The sequence below is a fragment of the Pleurodeles waltl genome, chromosome 2_1, assembly GCF_031143425.1.
Source record: "Pleurodeles waltl isolate 20211129_DDA chromosome 2_1, aPleWal1.hap1.20221129, whole genome shotgun sequence".
NCBI lineage: Eukaryota > Metazoa > Chordata > Amphibia > Caudata > Salamandridae > Pleurodeles > Pleurodeles waltl.
This window is the reverse complement of record NC_090438.1, coordinates 391683951-391707698: the sequence shown is the minus strand read 5'-3', so window position 1 is coordinate 391707698 and position 23748 is coordinate 391683951. Positions and strand designations below refer to the sequence as shown.

General features: G+C 43.5%; 1 protein-coding gene across 5 annotated transcripts in view; it reads right to left on the bottom strand.

The window, feature by feature from the left end:
• PCDH19 (protocadherin 19) overlaps positions 1-23748 on the bottom strand; it is a 211627-nt gene that overhangs the window by 100078 nt on the left and 87801 nt on the right. For all 5 annotated transcript variants that reach the window (XM_069213065.1, XM_069213074.1, XM_069213055.1 and 2 more), the window contains one exon: positions 13576-13634. In XM_069213065.1, the coding sequence (XP_069069166.1) occupies positions 13576-13634 (59 nt within the window). The remainder of the gene's footprint in view (positions 1-13575; positions 13635-23748) is intronic.

The following is a 23748-nucleotide window of genomic DNA, read 5'->3' as shown; positions in this document are numbered from 1 at the left end:
TATTAGTCAGGCCAATCTTATCATTTATTGATTGAGTATGTCTGCAGGGGGGAAGGCTTCGCTTAATTTCAACACATATGTTTGGTCTTGTTCGTGATTTTTGCCGCTGCTCTCCTGCTGCTTTGCATGTTATAGCACCAGTGGGGGGGGGGGCGGGGGCAAACTACTGTTCTTTCCTTATCAGCAAGAGTTCCATAACCTGGACCCCTAACAGATTGCAGTCATGTAGCCAGCACTGAAAATGTTTGACCCACTTTGAAAGGACTAAATAACAGGTTAAGGAAGTCTATGATAATTCACACTGTACACCGTAAATATATAGGTTCACAATAGGGCTTCTTTTGCGTTACAAAGAGACTAGGCCCAAGTACTCGTAACTAACAAGCAAATATAAAAATGAACTAAAAAAGAAAATATGCAGCAGGCCCAGAGACAACGCATCAATCCCTATGAGTGCCCAGTAGATCACAATATAGAAAATAGTAGCTGGTAGTATTTGGGGTGTGCAACTCCACCAAGGCCCCTGCCGCAAAAAAGAGCCTAAGGGGCAAATGAGGCCCCAAAAATACAAAACATTCAGGGGGTGCACCACTCCAAAACACCAAGTAGAACACAGTAAGCAGAGAGAGTCCAATACTGTTAAATTAATAGTGGTGCAAGACTTCTGTCAGTTTCTTTCCGGAGACTTTTATTGACGTAGAGAACTTGTTACGACATGAAGTTCATGAAAAAGAAACAGCCATGGCGTTTCGCCCTACACCAATGGACTCTTCAGGGCAGAGTAGTGTGCACACAATCAGCAGGACGGGCGGCATACGGCCGGGCCCGTTTCTCTCCATGGTTACTGGCCTTTGATATTATTTGGCTCGACATGCACCAACTTATGGACATTTTTTAGGCTTACTATATGCCTTTGTGCATTTGCACATTGTAAATACCTTTCGTTTCAATTGGACACAACTCTGCCCTGAAGAAGCCCATTGGTGTAGGGCGAAACGCTTTGGCTGTTTCTTTTTCATGAACTTCATGTCGTAACAAGTTCTCTACTTCAATAAAAGTCTCCGGAAAGAAACTGACAGAAGTCTTGCACCATTATTAATTTAACAGTATTGGACTCTCTCTGCTTACTGTGTTTTGGAGTGGTGCACCCCCTGAATGTTTTGCAAATATAAAAATGCTTTAAACACCCTGGGTATGACCAATTATTAGGGTTCTGGAAATCCTTACACTGTTCACAGACACTTACACGTGTACAGCAATTTTCTGGGTATGGCGTTAGGTGCTCTCTAGCAATCACTTGAGCCAGCAGTAGGGATCACAGCACTTTGTGGTGCTTCTTCTTCCAAGGGAGGGGGTTTGTAACTCTTAGGGACATGCAGAAGTAAACAACAGACACAGCTGGATGCCCCATGTAGAATTCTCGGAATTGCTAATGTGGCACTGCAATGTGATGCTTCATCATTTAACTAATTCTTCAATATTTAAGATCCATGCTATATTATGCCAATCTGAAATCAAAAGTGCCATCTACACTTGTCTAACACCAGAGAGCTTCACTCAGCGGTTGGCAAATGGGCTCAGGATTTGTTGAGCAGCGCAGCATTTTCTGCACAAGTGAACCGAGTCCTTGTTAGCTCCAGACCATACTGTGCTGCCCATCCTTCCTGCTGTTCCTTGCTCTTGAAATAACAGTTTGTGAGAAGTACCTGTGGTTGGACCAGAAGGGAAAAGGAAGAGTTCCAACTAAATTAGTTTTCCACTTCACAGTTGAGCTAATGCATTTTAATGAGGAAAATACACCACAGGATTGTATCAGAAGCGCACGCCTTCTTTTTTAAAAGGACATCTGAAAAGAAATCTAGATGAAGGCAGTGAAAGTAAAAATGTTTCTGTAAGGCTGCATTAGGGGTGATCTTTTTGAAAGAGGGAGCTTTGTACCGCTGGTTGGTGTAGTATCAGAATATTGAGGAGTAAATATAATCTGACAAAAATATTCTGTACTAGATATAACTCACAAAAGTACCACCCCATTGCAGTTGGTGAAACGAAATCTAGTCTAAGCCCAAGGGTAATACATTGCTGCAAGTGATATTTAGGACACAAAAGTTATGTTGTTCGATGGTTATGTGAGTGATATTCTGACATATAAGCCTCTGGTTTCTGGCTAGTATTGTGGGGTTTTGTTAGGAATGGAGGATTCTGGTGTGATCAAGACACTTCATGTCCCCATGATTATAAAACTAGCGCACCTTCTAAATTGGCTAAATTGGCTAATATTTTCTTCTCTGCCACGCTGTGGCAGGCTTGGCTTCAGTTCTTCCTGTTTCTCATGGCTTATGTATGGGCAGCATCACCTGTTGAAGGGTACTGTCTAACACCAAGACCTTGCAATCAAGGGCACTGTCGTTGTTACAAAACGTTGGGATGATCAGAAGCAATCACACTGTGAGCAGAAGGAACCCCGCAGATAAAAAATAATACACAAACGAAACATTGTGTCTGGTGGTGGTGAGAACGGAATAGCCTCGCCTCCCTGCAGTGTCTCATGACTCACGACTCGAGCCGGGGACGGTCGAATACAAAACTAAGCCAGATATCTTCGTTGGGCTAATTTGGGGATTTGTCAAAGAGGATCTAAAAGGGACAACATGAATGGGAATGCAAACCCAAATGCTATTTTAAATTACACAGATTATTCCTCAGACTCATATCTCGTCAGATGTACGACCACACACGGGAATCTTTGAATGGAAAGAGTGTTCCTTATGCTACACTGAATTTTGAAATACGTTGGGAGGGACCGGGAAAAGGATAGTTTTTACAAGTACTATTCAAAAGTATAGTCAAGAAATGATTTAAAGGATTACTGGAGCACGGTCTCTGTAAAACGACTGCTTAAAACGATCAGTTTAGATACCATGTACCTAACTAGAAAGTACTGTTTAACACATTTAGATCTGGAAACTCATCAGTGTTCTAAAGCAGAAGGTACTTCTTAAATTGTGCAAGGGTAACTAAATGTACTCGTCTAATGAAAAGAACCACTTATAGTGGGGCAGAACCAGCAATAATATTTTATATGGGAATGCGTGGGTTTATGAGTGGGTCTATGGTTTTGATTGCAAGTGCCCAAGTGTTTTACAAAGCCTGCACAAGCATCTTTTTGCATAGTGGTCACACTGACAAGTTATGTGGAGTATGCTGGGCATGGTATTTACAAAGCTCGATAAAGGAAGGGCCTAATAAATACCAGAACATGCAGATTTTGGTGTAGAAATACATATCTTACTCCCACTTTTTGAGGACTAGACTTGAAATTGGTGATATCCATCGTACCTGTTAACAGCTGTGGCCTAGATCATCGGATTTTAACAGGTACAAGAAATTTCCCTTTCACGAACAGAGCATTTGTAATCAACGGTCTTGTCTTTTCTGATCTTGCCAGTGAAAGACTAACACTCATTAATCCTCCAGTATTTTAGTCGGGACTCTAAAATTATATCTTTGTGATCCTACAGTAAATTGAATATTACAGCATTCTCTGTAATACTTTTTGGCAGAATGTCAGATACTTCAGTAGTTCAGTACGAGTAAGACTGGTGTGCTTTCAATAAATACCCAGAGATGGCCCTCTAACTGAGCTGGCATATTTTTAATAGTTCATTATCAGTACTTAAAGCAGGAAAGTAATGGTTTCAATAAGGTGATAATGGCACTCCTCACAAGTATGGTGTTGCTTTCAGCAGGTAGCAGTGGCAGACCGGATCAGGACTCCAGCACTTTAAGAAGGACTTTCCAAGTATTACTCTGAAGTTCTGAACACTACGGGAATAAACGTCTTAATGAACGAGTTACTTACCTTCGGTAACGACTTTTCTGGTGGATACATTAGCTACCTGTGGATTCCTCACCTCATGAATACTCCCATGGCGCCAGCATTCTACGGAAATCTTCTTACTAGTCTCTGCACGTCGACGAGGACGTCACTGTCTCGCACGCGACGCCGTCTGACGTCATACAGGCAATAAGAGGTCCTCGACGACGTGCGGACGTCAGTACCAATCATTTTTTACGTGCATGAGAACAACCAGGCAATGCAATGAAAGAACAAAGCAACATCCATTATATTGTAAAAATACACCACATTGTATGAATAACTGTAAATCTTTTTTTATGTACATATATATATATATATATATATATATATAAAACTCTTTCTTTTAAAAATATATACACACACCAAGTATATACATAAAGATATATACACATATACCTATATATATATATAAATATATTATATATATACATCTATTGCACCCTCAAAGATCAAGAGGAGCGCACTCAAGGATTACTTGGCAAGACCATAAAGGCAACGGGGAGGCGGGTGGGACCGTGAGGAATCCACAGGTAGCTAATGTATCCACCAGAAAAGTCGTTACCGAAGGTAAGTAACTCGTTCTTCTGATGGATACAACTACCTGTGGATTCCTCACCTCATGAATAGAGTCCCAAAGCAGTACCACGCCCGGCGGTGGGTGCCTAAATGGTCAAACCAAGAAATCCTGCAGCACTGACCGTGCAAAATGGCCGTCCCTTCTAACCTCAGAATCTAAACAGTAATGTTTTGCAAAAGTGTGAAGGGACGACCAAGTTGCGGCCTTGCAGATGTCGACCACAGGAACACCTCTGGCTAAGGCCGAAGTGGCCGACTTAGCTCTGGTGGAATGAGCTCTAATGCCCTCAGGAGGATCCTTCTTTGCCAAAGAGTAACATATTTTAATGCAAAGAACAACCCACCTGGATAGTGTTCTCTTGTGGACTGCCTTTCCTCTCCTCTTGCCCACGTATCCAATAAACAGCTGATCCTCCAGCCTGAAATCCTTTGTTCTATTGATAAAGAAGCTCAACGCTCTCTTTGGATCCAGACGGTGCAGTCTTTCTTCCTCTTTGGAAGGATGAGGCGGAGGATAGAACGTGGACAAAGTAATTGCCTGAGCCAAATGGAAGGGTGAAACAACCTTCGGGAGGAAAGCAGCCTTGGTCCTCAACACCACCTTATCCCCATAAAAAGTTGTATAAGGGGGTTTTACTGATAAGGCCTGCAACTCACTCACTCTCCTTGCTGATGTTATAGCTATCAGGAAGACTGTTTTTAAAAACAAATACCTTAAGGGGCAAGAATGCATAGGTTCAAAAGGGGACCCCATAAGGAAAGTCAGGACTAAGGACAAATCCCATTGCGGCATAACGAATGGCTTTGGAGGATATTGATTTAGAAGACCTTTCAAGAATCTGATAACAATAGGGGATTTAAATAAAGATGGTTGGTCTGGAAGACATATGAAGGCTGACAAGGCCGATAAATAACCTTTAATGGTAGCCACTGCACAACCTTTCTGCGCCAGAGATAGAGCAAAAGACAAAACGTCCGATAGATGAGCTTGTAAAGGATCAATCTGCCTCTCTCCACACCACGCAACAAATTTAGACCACCTATTAGCGTAGATAGATTTAGTGGAGTGTCGCCTGGCCGCTAATATAACATCCACTACCTCAGGCGGGAGAGAGAAGGAACTCAGGTTGCCCCGTTCAATCTCCAGGCATGTAGGTGCAGACTCTGGAGGTTGGGGTGTAGAACCTGCCCCTGCGACTGCGAGAGGAGGTCTGCCCTGAAAGGGAGACGGAGCGGCGGGCACGTTGAGAGTTGGAGAAGGTCGGAGTACCACACCCTCCTTGGCCAATCCGGAGCTATTACGATTACTAGAGCCCGGTCTTGGCGAATCTTCCTCAATACTCGAGGAATCAAGGGTATGGGAGGAAACGCGTAAAGCAACTGGCCGCACCAGGTCATTTGAAACGCGTCCCCCAATGCTTCCTGCATCGGATACTGAAGGCTGCAGAACAACGGACAATGCGCGTTCTCTCGAGTGGCGAACAGATCTACCCGAGGAAACCCCCACTTCTGGAAGATTAAACGGACTTGATCTGGATGGAGACGCCACTCGTGGTCTGCCGAGAAGTGGCGACTGAGACTGTCCGCACGCACGTTCAAGACTCCGGCCAGATGGTTTGCTATCAAGCAAATCCGATGGTCCTTTGCCCAGGACCATAGTCGAAGAGCTTCTCTGCAGAGAAGGTACGACCCCACTCCTCCCTGCTTGTTTATGTACCACATCGTGGTAGTATTGTCCGTTAGGACCTGTACCGACTGACCACGAAGGGAAGGGAGGAAGGCCTTGAGAGCCAGACGTACAGCCCGTAACTCTAACAGATTGATGTGAAAAATCTGTTCCTCTGGAGACCAAAGACCTTTGATCTCCAGATCCCCCAGATGAGCTCCCCACCCTAGAGTGGAAGCATCCGTTATGACTGTGGCCACTGGTGGCGACTGCTGGAACGGTTTTCCTTGTGAAAGATTGTTGCTTGCAATCCACCACTTCAAATCCACAGCAGCATCTCTGGAGATCTTGACAGTACCCTCTAGATCCCCTCTGTGTTGAGACCACTGCCTTCGGAGGCACCACTGAAGAGCCCTCATGTGCCAGCGAGCATGCGTGACCAACAGAATGCAGGAGGCAAAAAGACCGAGCAGACGAAGGACCTTGAGGACTGGAACTACCGCTCCATTTCGAAACATTGGAACCAAATCCTGAATATCTTGAATCCGCTGAGGCGGAGGAAAGGCCCGACCCAATGTCGTATCCAGTACTGCCCCTATGAACAGGAGGCGCTGAGAGGGCTCCAGGTGAGATTTGGGCTCGTTCACCGAAAAGCCCAGGTCGAACAACAACTGGGTTGTTGACTGCAGATGACGCAACACAAGCTCCGGGGACTTGGCTTTGATCAACCAATCGTCCAAGTAAGGGAATACTGCTATCCCCTTCCTTCTGAGCTCTGCCGCAACCACCGACATCACCTTCGTGAAGACTCGAGGTGCTGAAGTAAGACCAAACGGAAGGACCGCAAACTGGTAGTGTTGCGATCCCACCACAAACCGGAGATACTTCCTGTGTGACTTGAGTATCGGGATATGAAAGTAAGCATCCTGCAAGTCGACAGACACCATCCAGTCTTCCATGTTCAACGCCAAAAGCACCTGTGCTAGGGTCAGCATCTTGAACTTTTCCTGCTTGAGGAACCAATTCAAGATCCTCAGGTCCAGAATTGGTCTCAAACGACCATCCTTCTTGGGAATCAGGAAATACCTTGAGTAAACTCCTTGACCCCTTTCCTGCTCCGGGACCAACTCCACCGCGCCCTTTAAAAAGAGGACTTCTACCTCCTGTTCTAGCAACAGGAGGTGTTCTTGTGAACAATACGAAGGGCGGGGCGGGATGAGGGGCGGAAACTCCCGAAAGGGAAGGGTGTAGCCTTTTCCCACAACACTGAGAACCCAAGTGTCCGACGTAACAGTCTCCCATTTGGTGAGAAAATGCTGTAATCTTCCCCCTACAGGAGAGGAGTGAGTGGGAAATGGTGGAAGCCTAAGGCTGCTTCCCCTGCTGCACCCCGCCAGAGGATGAGGAAGAGGCAGAGTGCTGCTGAGAGGCTCCCCTGGTGCGGACCCTACCCCTCCCCCTAAAAGATCTATAGGGATGGGAAGAGGCAGGTTGCTGATATCTTCCCCGAAAGGAAGAGGAGGAAGAGCCACGCCCAAATCCACGAAACCTCCTGAAGAATCTGGAAGAGGCCGTGGAAGAAGGAGCTTGGAGTCCCAACGACTTAGCCGTGGCCCTGCTTTCCTTAAAACGTTCCAAGGCCGAATCAGCCTTAGCCCCAAACAGTTTGTCCCCATCAAACGGGAGATCCAACAATGTGGACTGTACATCTGCCGAAAAGCCCGAGTTACGGAGCCAGGCCTGTCTCCTTTCCACCACAGTTGTGCCCATTGCTCTGGCTACCGAGTCGGTGGTATCCAGTCCTGTCTGGATAATTTGGGTCGCAGCAGCCTGGGCATCAGAGACAAGATCCAAAAGACCCTGAGGAAGCTCTGTAAACGAAGAGGAGATGTCATCCATCAGAGCATGAATATACCTCCCCAGGATACAGGTCGCATTAGTGGCTTTTAACGCCAGACTGCAGGACGAAAAAATCTTCTTCGACTGCGCCTCTAGCTTTTTTGAGTCTCTGTCCCCAGGCACCGTCGGGAAAGAACCAGGCGCTGATTTGGACGAACAGGAGGCCTGCACAACCAAGCTCTCCGGCGTAGGGTGCCTAGATAGGAAACCAGGATCAGTTGGAGCCGTCCGATACCTCCTGGCCACGGCTCTGTGAACTGCTGGGGAAGATGCCGGCTTCTTCCACACCTCTAAAACCGGATCCAGCAGAGCGTCATTAAAAGGTAATAGAGGCTCCGCCGCGGCTGAGGCCGGATGCAACACCTCTGTCAAAAGGTTTTGTTTCGCCTCCACCACCGGCAAAGGCAGGTCCAAAAAACTAGCTGCCTTCCGTACCACTGTATGAAAGGAAGCAGCTTCCTCGGTATATTCCCCCGGGGACGAAAGGTCCCACTCAGGGGAAGTGTCCAGCCCACTGGCCGACTCCAGTCCACGCAGCCCATCACCCGAGTCCTCTAGCTCTCCTTCCTCTAGGGCTCGTTGGTACTCCTGCTCCTCTAGTACCCGGAGAGCACGCCTCCTTGAATGCAGTCGTTGCTCAATCCGCGGAGTCGACAACACCTCCGCCGAAGTCGGAGATCGGCGCCGATCTTCCGAAGCCACCGGCGCCACAGGTAACTTCGGCGCCGACTGAAGAGCAGATGAAACGGATGGACCCACCGGAGTCACAGGCCGAAATCTCGACGTCGACGGGATGGAAATCCCTGGGGCCAATCCCTCCGAAGCCATCGGAGCGGCCACCGGCGCCGACACTGGCGCCGAGCCCACGTTCCCAAACGGGAGAAAGGGCATAAAGGGTGCCGGCCGAAGAGGCGCAGGATCACCCAAAGAAAAGGCCAAAGGCCCAGCCGGAGCACCCCCTGGAGCCATCTGTTGGAAGATGGCATACATCGCATTCAAGAATGCGGAACTATCGGCTCCAGGGGTGGGAAAAGCCGGATACTGGGGTGCCTGACTCGGAGGCGACCCCGACGCCGGCCTCGGCGTCTGCGCCGGAGAAAACACCTGAGGCTCCAATACCTCAATCACCGACGCCTGTCCAGGCGAAGTTGGAGACGTCGGAGAGAGCAACGGCGTCGAAGGATGCGGCGTCACCGTGGGGCTGACCTCCCATGTCCTCCGGCGCCGATCCGGAGACCTGGAACGAGCCTCCCTTGAATGACGCCGAGATTCTCTACGGCGCCGGGAGTCTCGATGACGCCGATGTCTTGGAGAAGACTTTTTCTTGTGATGCTTCTCCTTTGACTTGGCCATAAACAGCTTCGCCTCGCGTTCTTTAATGGCCTTCGGATTCATGTGCTGACACGAATCACAAGTCGAGACGTCGTGGTCGGAGCTCAAACACCAAAGGCAATCGGAATGAGGATCCGTCACCGACATCTTGCCTCCACACTCACGACAAGGCTTAAATCCAGACTTTCTCTGCGACATTATTTCCACAGAGAAAGAGTACGCAGCAAGATATACACTGTAACCGCAAGAGTAACAGTTGCTCCCACGAAGATAACCGTTTCGAATGCACGGAAAAAAGGGAACTGACGTCCGCACGTCGTCGAGGACCTCTTATTGCCTGTATGACGTCAGACGGCGTCGCGTGCGAGACAGTGACGTCCTCGTCGACGTGCAGAGACTAGTAAGAAGATTTCCGTAGAATGCTGGCGCCATGGGAGTATTCATGAGGTGAGGAATCCACAGGTAGTTGTATCCATCAGAAAGGCTGATACTGGAAATCTTCGTGAGGGGTTTGGAGCTGTCAGTAGAAATCAGTGTTACTCCTACTGAGGACCGCAGCACTTTAAATAGGACCAAGCAAGTATTACCCCGCAGTGTTGAAAAACTTTCAATAGTACCTTATTGATAACGAATGGTGTGGGAATAGGTGTTTTAATAGGCCAATACTGGCAATCTTCAAGAGGGATGTGCTACTTTCAGCAGCTAGCAGTAGTGCTTCACATCAGGACTGCAGCACTTTAAATTGGACTGTACCAATTGTGCTCAGCAGTCCTGCAATACTATCAGTGGTACATTATCAGTACTCAACAGATGACAACAATCGGTTTAACAGGCAGACACTGGCACGCCTATGGCACGCCTATGAGGAATGAGTGGCTAGTACTGGCACTCCTGATAATGACAGAAACACTTTATAAGACTGTGCAAGTATTGCTCTGCAATCCAGTAATAATTTCAATCATCTATTAACAGTAGATACTAGCAGGAATATAATCATTTCATTGGGACCCGAGAGGCATTCCATTTAAGTAACGTGTTGATCGCAGGTGGTAGTAATGACAATTTTTAGAAAGGCAGAAACTATTAAAATATTACTTGCACAATTTAACCAGATGGCGGCTCTTTCAGCAGCGCTGCAATACATTTGATAGGATCAAATGAACACATCTCAGCAAGACTCAGCAAGACAAACAACCGCTTAGTTTGAGCTGATGGCACCGCCTCTTAAACGACAACACCGGTACTTATGACAGCTGCCACGTCCTGGTGCTATTTTTGTAATTTAGAGATGAGCAGCACAGCTTTTGTTTAATTACTCAAAAGAAATAATACATGTCACCAACACCATTCTTATAGCTTTTGGGACCTCAATCAGTCCTAATTGTCACACTTGTAGCAGTGTGATGCTTAGTAGCTGTGCAGGTACCGCCTTTAGCAGCGCTTGGAGGAGCAATGGGCGGTGCAAGCTGCAGTGGCATCCTGCCAAGGGTCCTGGCACTTATTTTTTGACAAATTAAACACTGGGTAGTACTAAGATTTGTCTGTAGGAGTCTTTCACATTTTAGTGGAGAATGTGAAGAAAGGAACTTGCATAATTTGCGGTAGTGTAATTAGGTAACCTTACAGAAAAATTACGCAACATTATGCAAATAATAGCAGAAGCAAAACCCATCGCTATTTCCTTAACACAGAATGCAACGTTGCATCCAAAATGGATCTGAGGATGCATATGCACTAAGAAAATAGCACTAAATGCAACAGAACATGCACAGCAACTGCCAGAAGCAAATCACACTCTGTTTATGTGCCGTTGCAGTAGGCATTTTTGCCCCACATTACTCTAAATTACATGAGCTCATGTAATCGAGTCACTTTTTCACATCACAATACTAAGGTAAAATTACAAAAATTACTCCGATTACTCGAGTGGAATAAAAATTTCACCCAGGCCTAATATTTGCCTTTGGTGGACTCATATAAAGTACATTTGAAAGAAGTTGCCTAACATATTTTAACTATTATTTCATATTTGAGTTCACATGACACTGTTCTGACACACTAATAGCTCTGTGATGGATTATAAAATGCATGAAGATAATATGTAAAGCAATAAAACATGATATGACAAAACTTAAGGTGTTAGAGCATTTCATATAATACAATAACATAACATTCATGTTCCATGGTCTGTCTGCAGACTGTTAGTTTTGTGGAGAGACCACCTTCATGAAACTTTACATGGATAAACAGCTAAATCTTTAAATCTTCACTGCTCCGGGGGTGGATTGAGGTTCTTCCCACAGTTCTATTCCCCGCAGCATGGGTTTTACTTTTTGCGTGAACACTCTATGGTAGCTTCTGAACCTACCAACTTGGCTTTCCCAGCCTCTGCCCATGACACAATCCCCAATGTATTGGCTCTGATGACTTCTTCTCTTGTGCACCCCTTTTCTCAGGCACCCCTCAACTACACCAGCTTCCTGCCTCAAACGTTGGACTAACATGGGTCCTGCAAATGTACCTGAAAATGTGGTGATCCTTTCCAGTACTGCATTCAAGTAGTCCCTGATATGTTGCACGGCTTCTGTCAGAACTGCAGGAATGTTTTCTCAGTTTGCTGTGTGTAGCCGCCATGTTTACCATGATTATCTCTCACAGAAGGATCAGTGGGAATGGCTTAGGACTATCACATGTAAATCGTGGAATCATAAATTGGGACAATGGCATTGTTGCTGGGGGGGGGGAGTCACTGTCACATGGGTGTCTTCTAATGTAGCTGGTGGTAACTCCGGCATCAGTAATAGAAGCCCTATCTTTACTCAAAATGAGGTCAGTGAATGGGGAGGGTGAGAGATGCATCTGCTTTTTCAGCTTCACTGCTCTATAGCAGACCCCACACTACTTTCATCTTACTAATCAGTAAGACCTCAGCATTTTGTGCATGAAGAAACATGTTTCTCATTGTCTTACTGTAATAACAATCTTAAAAATATTAAGGGTTAAGAGATCTGGTCAATAGGGTGACTGAAACCTGGTTTCTTGTTACCTACAATGTACATGCAAATAAGTTTTATTTATTTGAAAGTGGGATTTTGCTGACATCCATCTATGAATGCTTTACCACGGAGGATGCAGAAACACACATTTATTTCCAGATGGCCTGTTTCCACCCAATTTTTGTACATAATTGTGACCACCTCTCCTATTATTGATGCACCAATTGTTTAGTTTACCCAACAGTAGCTCAGTCACCTCACTCATTGTAGGATCATAGTATTAGCCCAGCGTCTGTAAATAGTAAATTCCTAAAAATATGCAATTTTCCCCATCCAGCACCAATAGAACATTATACTTATTAGTATGTTTCTACTTGGATAGGCCAGATACAAGTCACTGCTTTATAAAGAAAATGGTTAAGACATTAATTTGGTGGTGGTTTAGGGGGGCTGCCAGCTCCTTCAGAGAAGGTTGGTACTTAAAGAAGACAGTCCTATTTTATGAGATGATTATGTGGTGAGCACATAATGACTGGCAGAAAAGGTGCCATGCCACTGTTGGGTCATTTTGAACTGAAATCAGGCTGGGCGGTCCAAGACATGACTTGCTCGAAGTAATAACTACAAGTACCATGCTTTGAACAACTGTCAGGTGGTAAAATCAACTAAATAAGTTCCTTTTCATGAGTGTTTTGTGCGTATCTGAGAGGGAGGATTAGTTTATTTTTGGTTGATCAAAATGCCCATGTTATTTTCTCATCAAGAGGAGCAATGACGTATCCAAAGCACAGTCACTGCCACAATATAGAGTTGCAACGGAAGAAGGCGTGGGTGGCCTCACAACACAGTGGAGGGTGGAAGGGAAAGCAATTGTTGTTCCCACTTTGACTTGAATCACAGAATGCATTTCAAAATCAAGTCATTGTAATGATAGTGTGATGCGAGACAGAGTAGACAAACGATGGTTAATGAGTTGTCATGGAAACATGCTTTCAACTAACTCACTTGTGTGGCCCATGAACAAGGTAATGGTGACAGAAATGAATAAAAAAATCTCGGCTAAATATAAGGCAGTCGGCTTTATAATCTAAGAAACACAATGGTGAATTGCAGTTTGCTTAAGTTGTGTAGAACCAACCCTCAAGCCATGCAAAAGCTTCTGCAAGCTCTTTGTGCACAGGGAGACAATGAATATCAGCGTAAAGTGCAAAACAGGAAATGGAGTGTACCTTTTTATCAGGTGTGCTCTGCTGTTCACGTAGTTTGAGTCAAATGAGTAGTTCTCCGTCTGAAACATAAGAAGGAAATACAGTGATATTTCAGAGGACAACATACAGCAAACAGCCATATGGTGAACATGTGAGTATTTGCCTGGAAAATGTATTGGGTAATGGTGTTTAATTGTGAAAGTGGATAGAGTGCATATAGAAAGTGGAAGCCACTGTAAGTAAATGCCACCCATCCATAGACGTTCATCCCCATCACATACTAAACAACAGCTAGCAGCAGCACCCTCAGACACACAACAGAACAAGCAAATATACGGAGAAAATCACTAAATGTATCTGGAGAAGTGTAGTTGTTGGTTTGTAGACATCAGCTCTAAGCTTGCTGTGGAACTTCACCACTCATTTGCAAAATGGAAAAGGTGTGCAATTGTGCTTGATGCCCAGCCCTGCCCGGGGCTGATTGAGCTTGAAGCAACAACTTGTGTGGACAAAACGGTGGTGGCTGAAACCAAGGTCTGCCATTTACAGAAGCGCGTTTGTGTGTAAGTACAAAACACCTGACCTATGGCCACTGTGTGAGGGTGGACTTTCCAGGTCCACCTTCCCCTCACGCCTTCTGTCATAGGGGAAGCACCTCTCTTACCCTTTTAGCATTTTAACATTTCGCACCCTACGCCCATGGCGACTTCAGGGAAGTACTGTCTTACACTGGCTGCTCACTTCAAAGGATTGTGCTTTTGTGGTTGCCACTGCATAATATGACAGCGCAGCAGATTCTTTGTCCAATTCGTTAATTGAGTCACTTGGATCTGAGTTCAGTCACGAGTATTTCCAGCTCAACAATAATGACTTCAGGGGCCGGCTGCTTGTGCTTTGAGGTTTTAATCAGCTTATTTGACTTGTGGCTACTACTTGGTCTTAAAATGATTTGTTTATCATATTTTATGATGTTGTTTTATTGCAAAGATTTTAAGTAAGTATGCAATTTAATAAAATTACTTACAATACAACAGTTGTCAAGGTAAATCAGGCGGAGTAAACATGGTGAGTTGCCTTCCAAGGCTGCATGTACTGAGTCTTTCTATGTATGTGCTGCGTGGAAAATAGGTGGCTATATCGTGGCGACCACAGAACAATCCAGAGGTGAAGACATCGTGCCCGCAATGCATTGCAAACCGAATTGCTTGTATTCCCCGACGCAGCCCATTCTGCAAATGTGAATTTGACTGGAAGTTCAAAGGTACTTTATTATTAGCGTATAATTAACACGTTAAAATATTTAGAGCCTGGATATGCAAATGTCGGCAGGTAGTCATACACCGCCACATTTAAATATCACGCTTTGATTTCGCCTTCTGCCAATTTATGAAAGAGCAGCCTGCAGGGACGCTCCTGCTTTATCACCCGGGCCTCAGAAGGCGAGCAGAATTAACAGCTCAGTGTTGGCTTTACAAAGTCGGAGAGTTGATCTTCAGAGACGGACAACAAAGGATCGCAGGGAGGTCACCTTGTCATCCTCATTTGGACAGCAGATCTTACATTTCCTTGCAAAGCCCAGCAGAGATGCTACCACAAAAAAAGCATTGGCAAAGCCAATGATGTGCCAGCACACGTAAAAACATGCATTCACAGATGCTGTTTACATGTAGTACATGCACAAATTCTGCTTATCCACATAAGCCTGCCTATTTTCTTTGCCAATGCTGCCAAAACAGTAGCAACAATGATTGTCTTCTCTAAAGAATTCATAGGGTAGTAAAGAATTTAATGCGATAAATAGTGTGATGACTGAGTGAACTTTTCAGACATAAAATAGTCCGTGATGTATCTCAATGGAAGTACTTCCTGGAAGGTGGAATGATATGCCAAGCAGCCAGCAGCGTGAAGTGAGGCAGTGATATTGCTCAAGGTGTAGCCAAACTATGTATACTTTAAAGTATTAGTAACAGTACGCTTGCAGACAATTGTGCTGTGTAGCGAGGTCTAAAAACATTCTCCACGATCTCTGGAAAACATCCTATATCGTTGCCCTTTCACAGTTTTATCCTGAAAGTAATGCATAAATATTAGTTGTGAGTATAAAAACTTCAATAAGGTTGTTGCTTTATTAATCACTAGTAATAGCTCGGATTGAACTGAAAATAAATAGGGCCATATATTGATTTAAAATTTGCTTTGTGACATTGTTTCAATTATATCTGATTTTGCTTTGTAGTCAGAAATATTGAGCATACAATGACTGCTTTCAGTTCAGCGTATGCAAGCATGATGCTTGTAAGGGATTTATTGGCCTAGCAGCACAGGCTGGGCTGTTCTTTCTCAGCTGTCCAAAGATTGATTCAGACATGGCTGGTCCCTGTTTTTAGTGGTACAGATGAACTAAAACTGATGGAATGAAATGTAGTCTAGAATAATGATCAGTTGTTGAATTAAATTCAAGCTTATCATCCATTTTTTGTGCCCTTTTCATATAAAGCTCAAAGCAATATCCATTCCATCTCGGCACTTTGGGTTTTTTAAAGGATGATGTGTGGGCTCATGACAAGAAGGTGTTTGGTTGAGAGTACTGGACCCCGACGTCTTCCATAAGATCACTGGGCTTTCTGTTGTGCCAGTAGTGTGCATCGAGCTAGAAAGGCAAGAGCAAAGAAAGTAGGGACCAAATGCCAATCCAGTCCTTTGTCTCTCTCAAGGCACTACCTCTGCCCCGTGTTTGAGTTTTAAAGCTTTCTCTGTGCGTATGGGTGTGCATACTTAAGTACATATATGGGTGTTGGCTTGCTGCATGCCAGACACTACCGATGTTCACTTTTACACAGCAGTCGCTTATTGTAGGAAACAAAGTAAAGGGATTAATAAAAATGGACATGTCACTAACATCGCCTCATCCCAGAAACTTCAGAGAACTTATCTTCAGATTCAAGCATACAGCTCTATTCTAACTGGCATTAAATTGCAATGGATTTGCATATTAATTTCAGAATTTAAAACTGTATAATTAAGTGACTTCTATTGTGCAGCTGGTGGCACTTGATGAACGCAGCCTTAGTCACCTCATCACCATGAGCAAGAGAGGTGCAATCTGTCGTTAACACAGTCAGGCACAAAGGCTACAGAAATTGTACCGAGGAAGCAGACGGATCACTCATTAATCCAGAATCAGAGTGCTCCTGTCCAGTGGCAGACTGTCGCACCAAGATAATACAGTGGAAGCAGAGTTGGTTAAAAGTGACCTTTTCTGAAATACAATATCTAATTTAGCAAACAGCAGCCTCCCGGTGAGAAACATGTTATCCTGTTAAAGCTGGTGGTGGGTGTTACATGCAGTACAGCTCGGTTATTACTTTCATGTAGTAATTACTGCTGAGGAGTCGAGCAGGAGATTTACTGCGAAACCCAGTGCCCACAGTTTCTAAAATCCAATCACAGCATTTGGAACACCGTTGAGCGCCTTCTCATGCAAAACAACACACGTGCTACTGTATAAAAAACATCAGAAAAACATAAAGTGCCAAATCTTCCTTGTCTGCGAGGAACAGTGCTCGGTGCCTCTGCCGCTTGACATCCTCACACAGCCAAGCATTACAAACGAATGAGTGTAGAGAGTGAAAGACGTGAGGTAGAAACTTGTCTAGGGTCAAATTAAAGAGATTGCTCCATGCTAAAAAACGCATATTGTGCAGAATCTTGAGGAAGCAACACACAAAGAAAGAACATATGCAGCTCAATTATTTAAAATGATGCACTGCGTGTAAATGAACAGCCTCGCTTACATACAGGATGTGCTTGTGTCTCATATAGAGTGTGTGTCAGACTAGCAGACACACAGCTCATTGATCAATTACTCCTCCATAAAGAGGGTAAGACCAGCACTCATGCAATGCCTAAACACAGCAATGGTGCATAGAAAAACTAGCCTGTCCCACTACATTTATATTTCCCCACTGGCCTCTTAGTTAAAGATAATCTGGTCCGGTGTGTAAGTGCCATCCACACTTCAATATGGCCCACCAAAAACCCAGCCCCGCCCTACCTTGAGGACTCATTACACCTAGACCCTGTGGGCCACCTCTGACCAGTTAATCTGAGAGCACAATTTGCAGAACACTGCAGGAGTGTTATTCAAAATTAGTGCGCAGGGGTAGAATGAACTTTTTTTATACTTTCGCCTAACTCTTCCATCCAATACAAGACATTAAAAAAATCATGGAATGCTTGATCATAAATTGTAAAAAGAACAAGCCCATTAAAAAAAATAAAAAATAAGTAGCAATACTGGATACACATAAAATTAATTATATGGAGAATGGAATAAACCACAACACCCATTTTGATCAATAAAGTAGGAAAGATCGCCCTTACTACATAAACACAATATTGAAAATATAACTTACATTTTTTTAAATTTATATTTAAATAAGTTAGAGGAATGCCACGAAACAAAGATTGTTCTGGAAAATATACAAGGAGGTGATCCTTTAATATCAAGGCATTGCTACTCCACTCGGCTTTCTAATGCTAAACCATAAAGGCACCCAATCTTCATTTTCAGCTATTATTTAAGAATTTATTTTCTCCATTATCATCTGTTCTATCTGAAAAAGATCAAAATGTTATGTTTGGCAGGTAATCATTAATAACCAACTTCTAGTATTCTAGTCATTACTTTAACGTAATGGTAGATAGGACTTATTTTAATGGTCCCATTAAAATGAGCGCTCCACTTGATTCTAGAAAATTATATACTAAAAAAAACTTCTTAACTCTCTTTTCCACCAGCCACAGCATTTTATCTGCAATGATGTTTGTGAAGGACTGAAACCGACTTGTCCATGAGACAATAATAGACGGTAAAGAATACAGAAACACTGCCAGTCATAAAATACAAAATCAAACTGCTTTATTGTTTTTGCAGAATCTTAGAATCGCCCCATACTTTTAAAAAGACAAGCTTACCTGAATGGCTTAATGAAAATTAAGGTACTCTATTACCCCTTATTTCTGACTACATCCAACTATGGAAAGTGACTTACATTATTTAAAAAGTTCTAAAATATATATAGAATTCGGCCAACAGTAGGAAACTTCAGCCACAGAAACTATCTGGTGTCAATAGCAAGATTATGTTAAAAAAAACAAGAAAACATAATATCCTGTTCCCACATCCCCTTATGTACTCAGATTCAGGAATAATGGACCTCTTATCATGTCTAAAGGAACCTTTTCCAAGCACGACACCTGTTTTGCTTAGCTAACCAAGAACTGTACTCTGACACTGCACAAACACCTGCAACATTATCAACAGTTCATTCAGAAAAGGACACAGGGCACTATATGTTTTAAACTGTGACAAAGACCTTTAAAACCTTATTTCAATCCTACAATTTATATGAAACCTTTTGGACTATTTAAAAAAAAATGCACATTGATGTATGCCTAGCTACATTCATATAATTTGCATAGTTATTAATTTGTTTTGCAAATCACAAAGGATACTCCAAAGGAAGCTGTAGTTCCTCTGTGCATGCTCACAAAGCCTATGACTGTGGACCAGTGCCTGCCTTAGTGCTGGTGGACCCCTGTGCGACAATGTTTATTGGTGCCCCCCAATAAACACTTCCATTGTGGATTCCCTCAATACCACCCCTTAACAGTGCCCCGCAACTCTCCATAATCACTCTCTTTCAAATACATTTAATTAATTTTATAACACCACTTATACCAGTGTAGGGTGTCAGAGTGCACTCAGAGACAAACAATCATAGGCGTTTAAATCAGTGTATAAGATATGTTCCATAAGACAGAGGACTACAAGGAGCAGGAGTCACATGTCATCAATACTGGTGGGTTGTATAGTTAAAGAGTGCTTGTTTTGCAGAAGTACTAACTCGGGATTTAAAATATAAGACCATGGCTCGGGGTGCTCTTCAGTGATAAGACGTGGTTTGTACCCAACTGAACCCTTTGTGCAACAACAGGATAATGAAAGACTGGGAAAAATAATAACACTTTAATCTATACCTTGCAGTATGCATGCAATTTTTGTTGACAATTAGTGGCTTACTGTTCTATATTAGGATTTTAATGTATAAACTGCAAATACCAAAATGACCTCTCCGCCAAAAGCAGTAAACCCCTGACCTATTTCCATTATATGCACTTTGCGTTCTGCATGGTACACACTCTTTTCAGCAGGCGTATTACCCCTATGAACTACCTTAAAACGTCCACTAGAGAAAACACTAATCTCTTTCCAGGCAAAACATTAATCACCAGAGTTATCTTTATTGTTGCCTGAAAATTGCTGGAGGCGAGGAACATGCAGCAGGTGCTTTTAACTCCACAATATACCTGAAAACACTGCACCCAAAGTCAGCCCCAGGTGCAGTGGCACCAGTGGCACTGCCCTAGAGCCGGCCCTGCTGTACATTGTCTGTTCTCATTGGTCCCTTGAAAAAACTGAACACTACTTGAACTAAGGATAGGTTGATAATTGAAACAAGTTAGAGTTCTTATCAATGACAGCCTCGAGGTGTATTGTGTGTGTGTTTTTTGACACATTCCCCTGCTCACACGGAAGAAGACTACACTTAGCTGCGTAGGCGGGAACTAAGATAGGCAGACAGGCCATCAAGGCCTGTTGGGCTCCATCTGCTGATTAGCCAACCTTCATGATTATGACTATGGAGAAGTGTTGATTAGGCTACCTGGATAGGCTGTCTAAATATAGTTTATTACTGAAGAACAACAAAGAAAATTATTGAGGGCATTTAGTTGTTGCAAAATAAAGTGACAATTATTCATCAAAACTAATTTATAAAGAAACTCAACTAGAAATGTATGAATTACTTAACCAATTATACCACTTACCTAATCACCTGATACTCATAACTGTTTCATTGTATTCACAAATAAGTTCAGATTGGGGTGTAATTTTTAAAAGAATATGTGTGTGTGTGTCTGTGTGCAACAACAAAAAAAGTATGACTGTGTTTACTTTCTATCAGAAAATTGCCCCAAGAACCTGGTATACTGGAAAAAAGCACTTAAAAACTCTCCTTCACCATTTTCTGATCCATTCACTCCGACTTCAAAGCAACTCCTGTGAAGAAGAACTGTTACCCCTTTCCATAATAAAAATCTCCTATAAGAGAAGCACTCTTATCTCTCCTCAGCATAATAATATCTCATTCACATATCCTGTAAATATGAACTTCAAATCCTCTCACCTCTGGAAAATCTCCAGTGGCATGGTCAACTAACAAGTCACCAGCTATCTGCAAAGCTTTGGAAAAGTACAGAACTATCAGAAGTCATCCATCCAAAAGAATATCTGGATGTTTACCGTCTACTACATATCAGTGTGGTTTCTCACCTGCTGTAGAAAAAGACTGCTGCCACTGAAGTTGTAGATGGCAGTATTATTATCTAGATGAAGGTGACTTGCTTGAAACCTCAGCAGCTTTCAAAACTACCAATCGCTCTCACCGTGCATGGGATTCATCAAAACAATACTCCAAGGGACCTCTTCTTATCAAACTGATAAATTACAGGACTTCGATATTTCCACAAAGCAGATTTCTGGACCACAGTTGTCGATCCACCGTCATCTGGGTGGTAGCAACAATCTGCTGAGCCAGGTCTCAGACTGGACTCGGAAGCAATGGTAAGCGCCTCCCCCTCAACCGCCTCTCCCATCATGTGACACAAACAATCAAACAACGATACTCTTCTGGGTGCAACTTCAAACTTGCATCATTTATAAAAGACACTGCATCAAATCCACAAAAGTGATGAACAGTACCTACTCTATTGGCAGAAACAATATTGCTTCCAGTGGTCAGTGTGTTACTTTACAGGAAGCCAGATTTTCACTAGATTGGAGAAGTAAAACTTCAAAAAATGTTAAAAACGCTGAAAGCAAGCGTTATCTATGCATTTGTTATGTGGTACAAACGCCCCAACACATTAGATTAACCTTATCGTTACTGCATTACAAGTTGGGTGTGCGAAATTCTTGAAATTTGTTTTTTGTAGTTACTCAAAATTTCAGCAAAATTATGTTAAATTATGAATAATTCTGAAAAAACCACAACTGGCATTGAGTGCTGTAGTTTAGTGTGAAATGCATCCGCGTGTCCACTTTAAACAGGATGAGGTATTTTGCACTAAAAAAATAGTACAAACAACTAAAGCACTGCTCGCAATTTGTTGTTTGCATCGTTCTCATGCATTCGCAGAAACTGTTTACTATGAGTGGCACATGTGAAATTTTTACAGCGATCAGTACGTAATTACGCAATCTGGTGTAATAGCAATATTTTGGACATTTCTTATAACAAGAGTAACACAAAATTACCAAGATTATGCTAACTACACCTGTGTAATGGAAATTTTGTTCAGGGCTAATTACAAGAAAGTTCCCTTGCAGGAGCATCTAATCAAATGCTAGGTCTCCATACGTGCACCTTCTTAAATTGCCACCTCCCCAGTGCTTGCAATGTGATGTCTTAAAGTACAGCACGAATGCTCTCCGCTAGGTTAACGTGATGCAGGAATACTTAAACGATTGATGGGTGGAAGCTGTGGGTTTAGTCCTATGCGTATTGCATAGCAACAAAGTATAATCACATAGAGGAATGCATCATTTGAGAACAGTTCACAATTGTTAATTAAATTGACACTTTGTTGTAATATTTTAGTACACCCACAATTTGTGGTTTATTTTAATTCTTTGTTTTTCTGTCTTTCTGACATATTACTTCAAATTACTGCACCTCATTCTTTGCCGATTTTATTCACAATAGTGTTATTTTACGTGTTTTTGTAAACCAAAACTTTTTTTATATTAAATCACGGCAAAAGACAGAGGACGTCCAAATGTATACTTGCGTTTAGAGAGATCAGGGGGTGTCTCCAAAGCAGAAATGCATGTTTTAGGCCAGAATTCGACAAAAATAGAATTATGTGTGCCAAAAAAAAAAAATGCAATACCATACAATTTAATCGTCAATCGTCCTCAAGAGAAAGAACCTTTTGTATTTGTGTATGTTGGCTTTATAAAAAACAACAGAAAATAACAACAGAAAATCATGTTTTCTAAGAACGCGCGACTTTTACTCTCAGGCGTGCATATCAAGTCACTAAGGCCCATATTTATACTTTTTGACGCTAAACTGCGCTAACGCAGTTTAGCGTCAAAAAATTTAGCGCCGTCTAACGCCATTCTGAAGCGCCATGCGGGCGCCGTATTTATGGAATGGCGTTAGCCGGCGCAAGCAGACCGGCGCTGCCTGGTTTGCGTGGAAAAAAACCACGTAGACCAGGCAGCACCGGCGTTGGGAAAAAATGACGTTAGGGCGTCTTAAAATGGGGCAAGTCAGGTTGAGGCAAAAAAATCGCCTCAACCCGATTTGCGCCATTTTTTTACGACGCCCAGACGCCATTTCATGACTCCTGTCTTAGTAAAGACAGGAGTCATGCCCCCTTGCCCAATGGCCATGCCCAGGGGACTTATGTCCCCTGGCCATGGTCATTGGGCATAGTGGCATGTAGGGGGGCACAAAAAAGGCCCCCCTATGCCACCCAAAAAAATTAAAAAATATGAAAAATTATACTTACCTGAACTTACCTGAATGTCCCTGGGGTGGGTCCCTCCATCCTTGGGTGTCCTCCTGGGGTGGGCAAGGGTGGCAGGGGGTGTCCCTGGGGGCATGGGAGGGCACCTGTGGGCTCATTTTGAGCCCACAGGCCCCTTAATGCCTACCCTGACCCAGGCGTTAAATAGTGGCGCAAATGCGGGGTTTTTTGACCCGCCAACTCCCGGGCGTGATTTTTGCCCGGGAGTATAAATACGACGCATTTGCGTCGCCGTCATTTTTTTAGACGGGAACGCCTTCCTTGCATCTCATTAACGCAAGGAAGGCGTTCACGCAAAAAAATGACGCTATTTGCCAATACTTTGGCGCTAGACGCGTCTAACGCCAAAGTATAAATATGGCGTTAGTTTTGCGCCGAATTTGCGTTGAAAAAAACGACGCAAATTCGGCGCAAACGGAGTATAAATACGGGCCTAAATGCATTAATTAGGAGGCGCAGCGAACCTGTATGCAATTTCAGATCCTACAAACCCTTTCCTGTGCTACACCATCTGTTATAAGGTTCGCTCTTCCT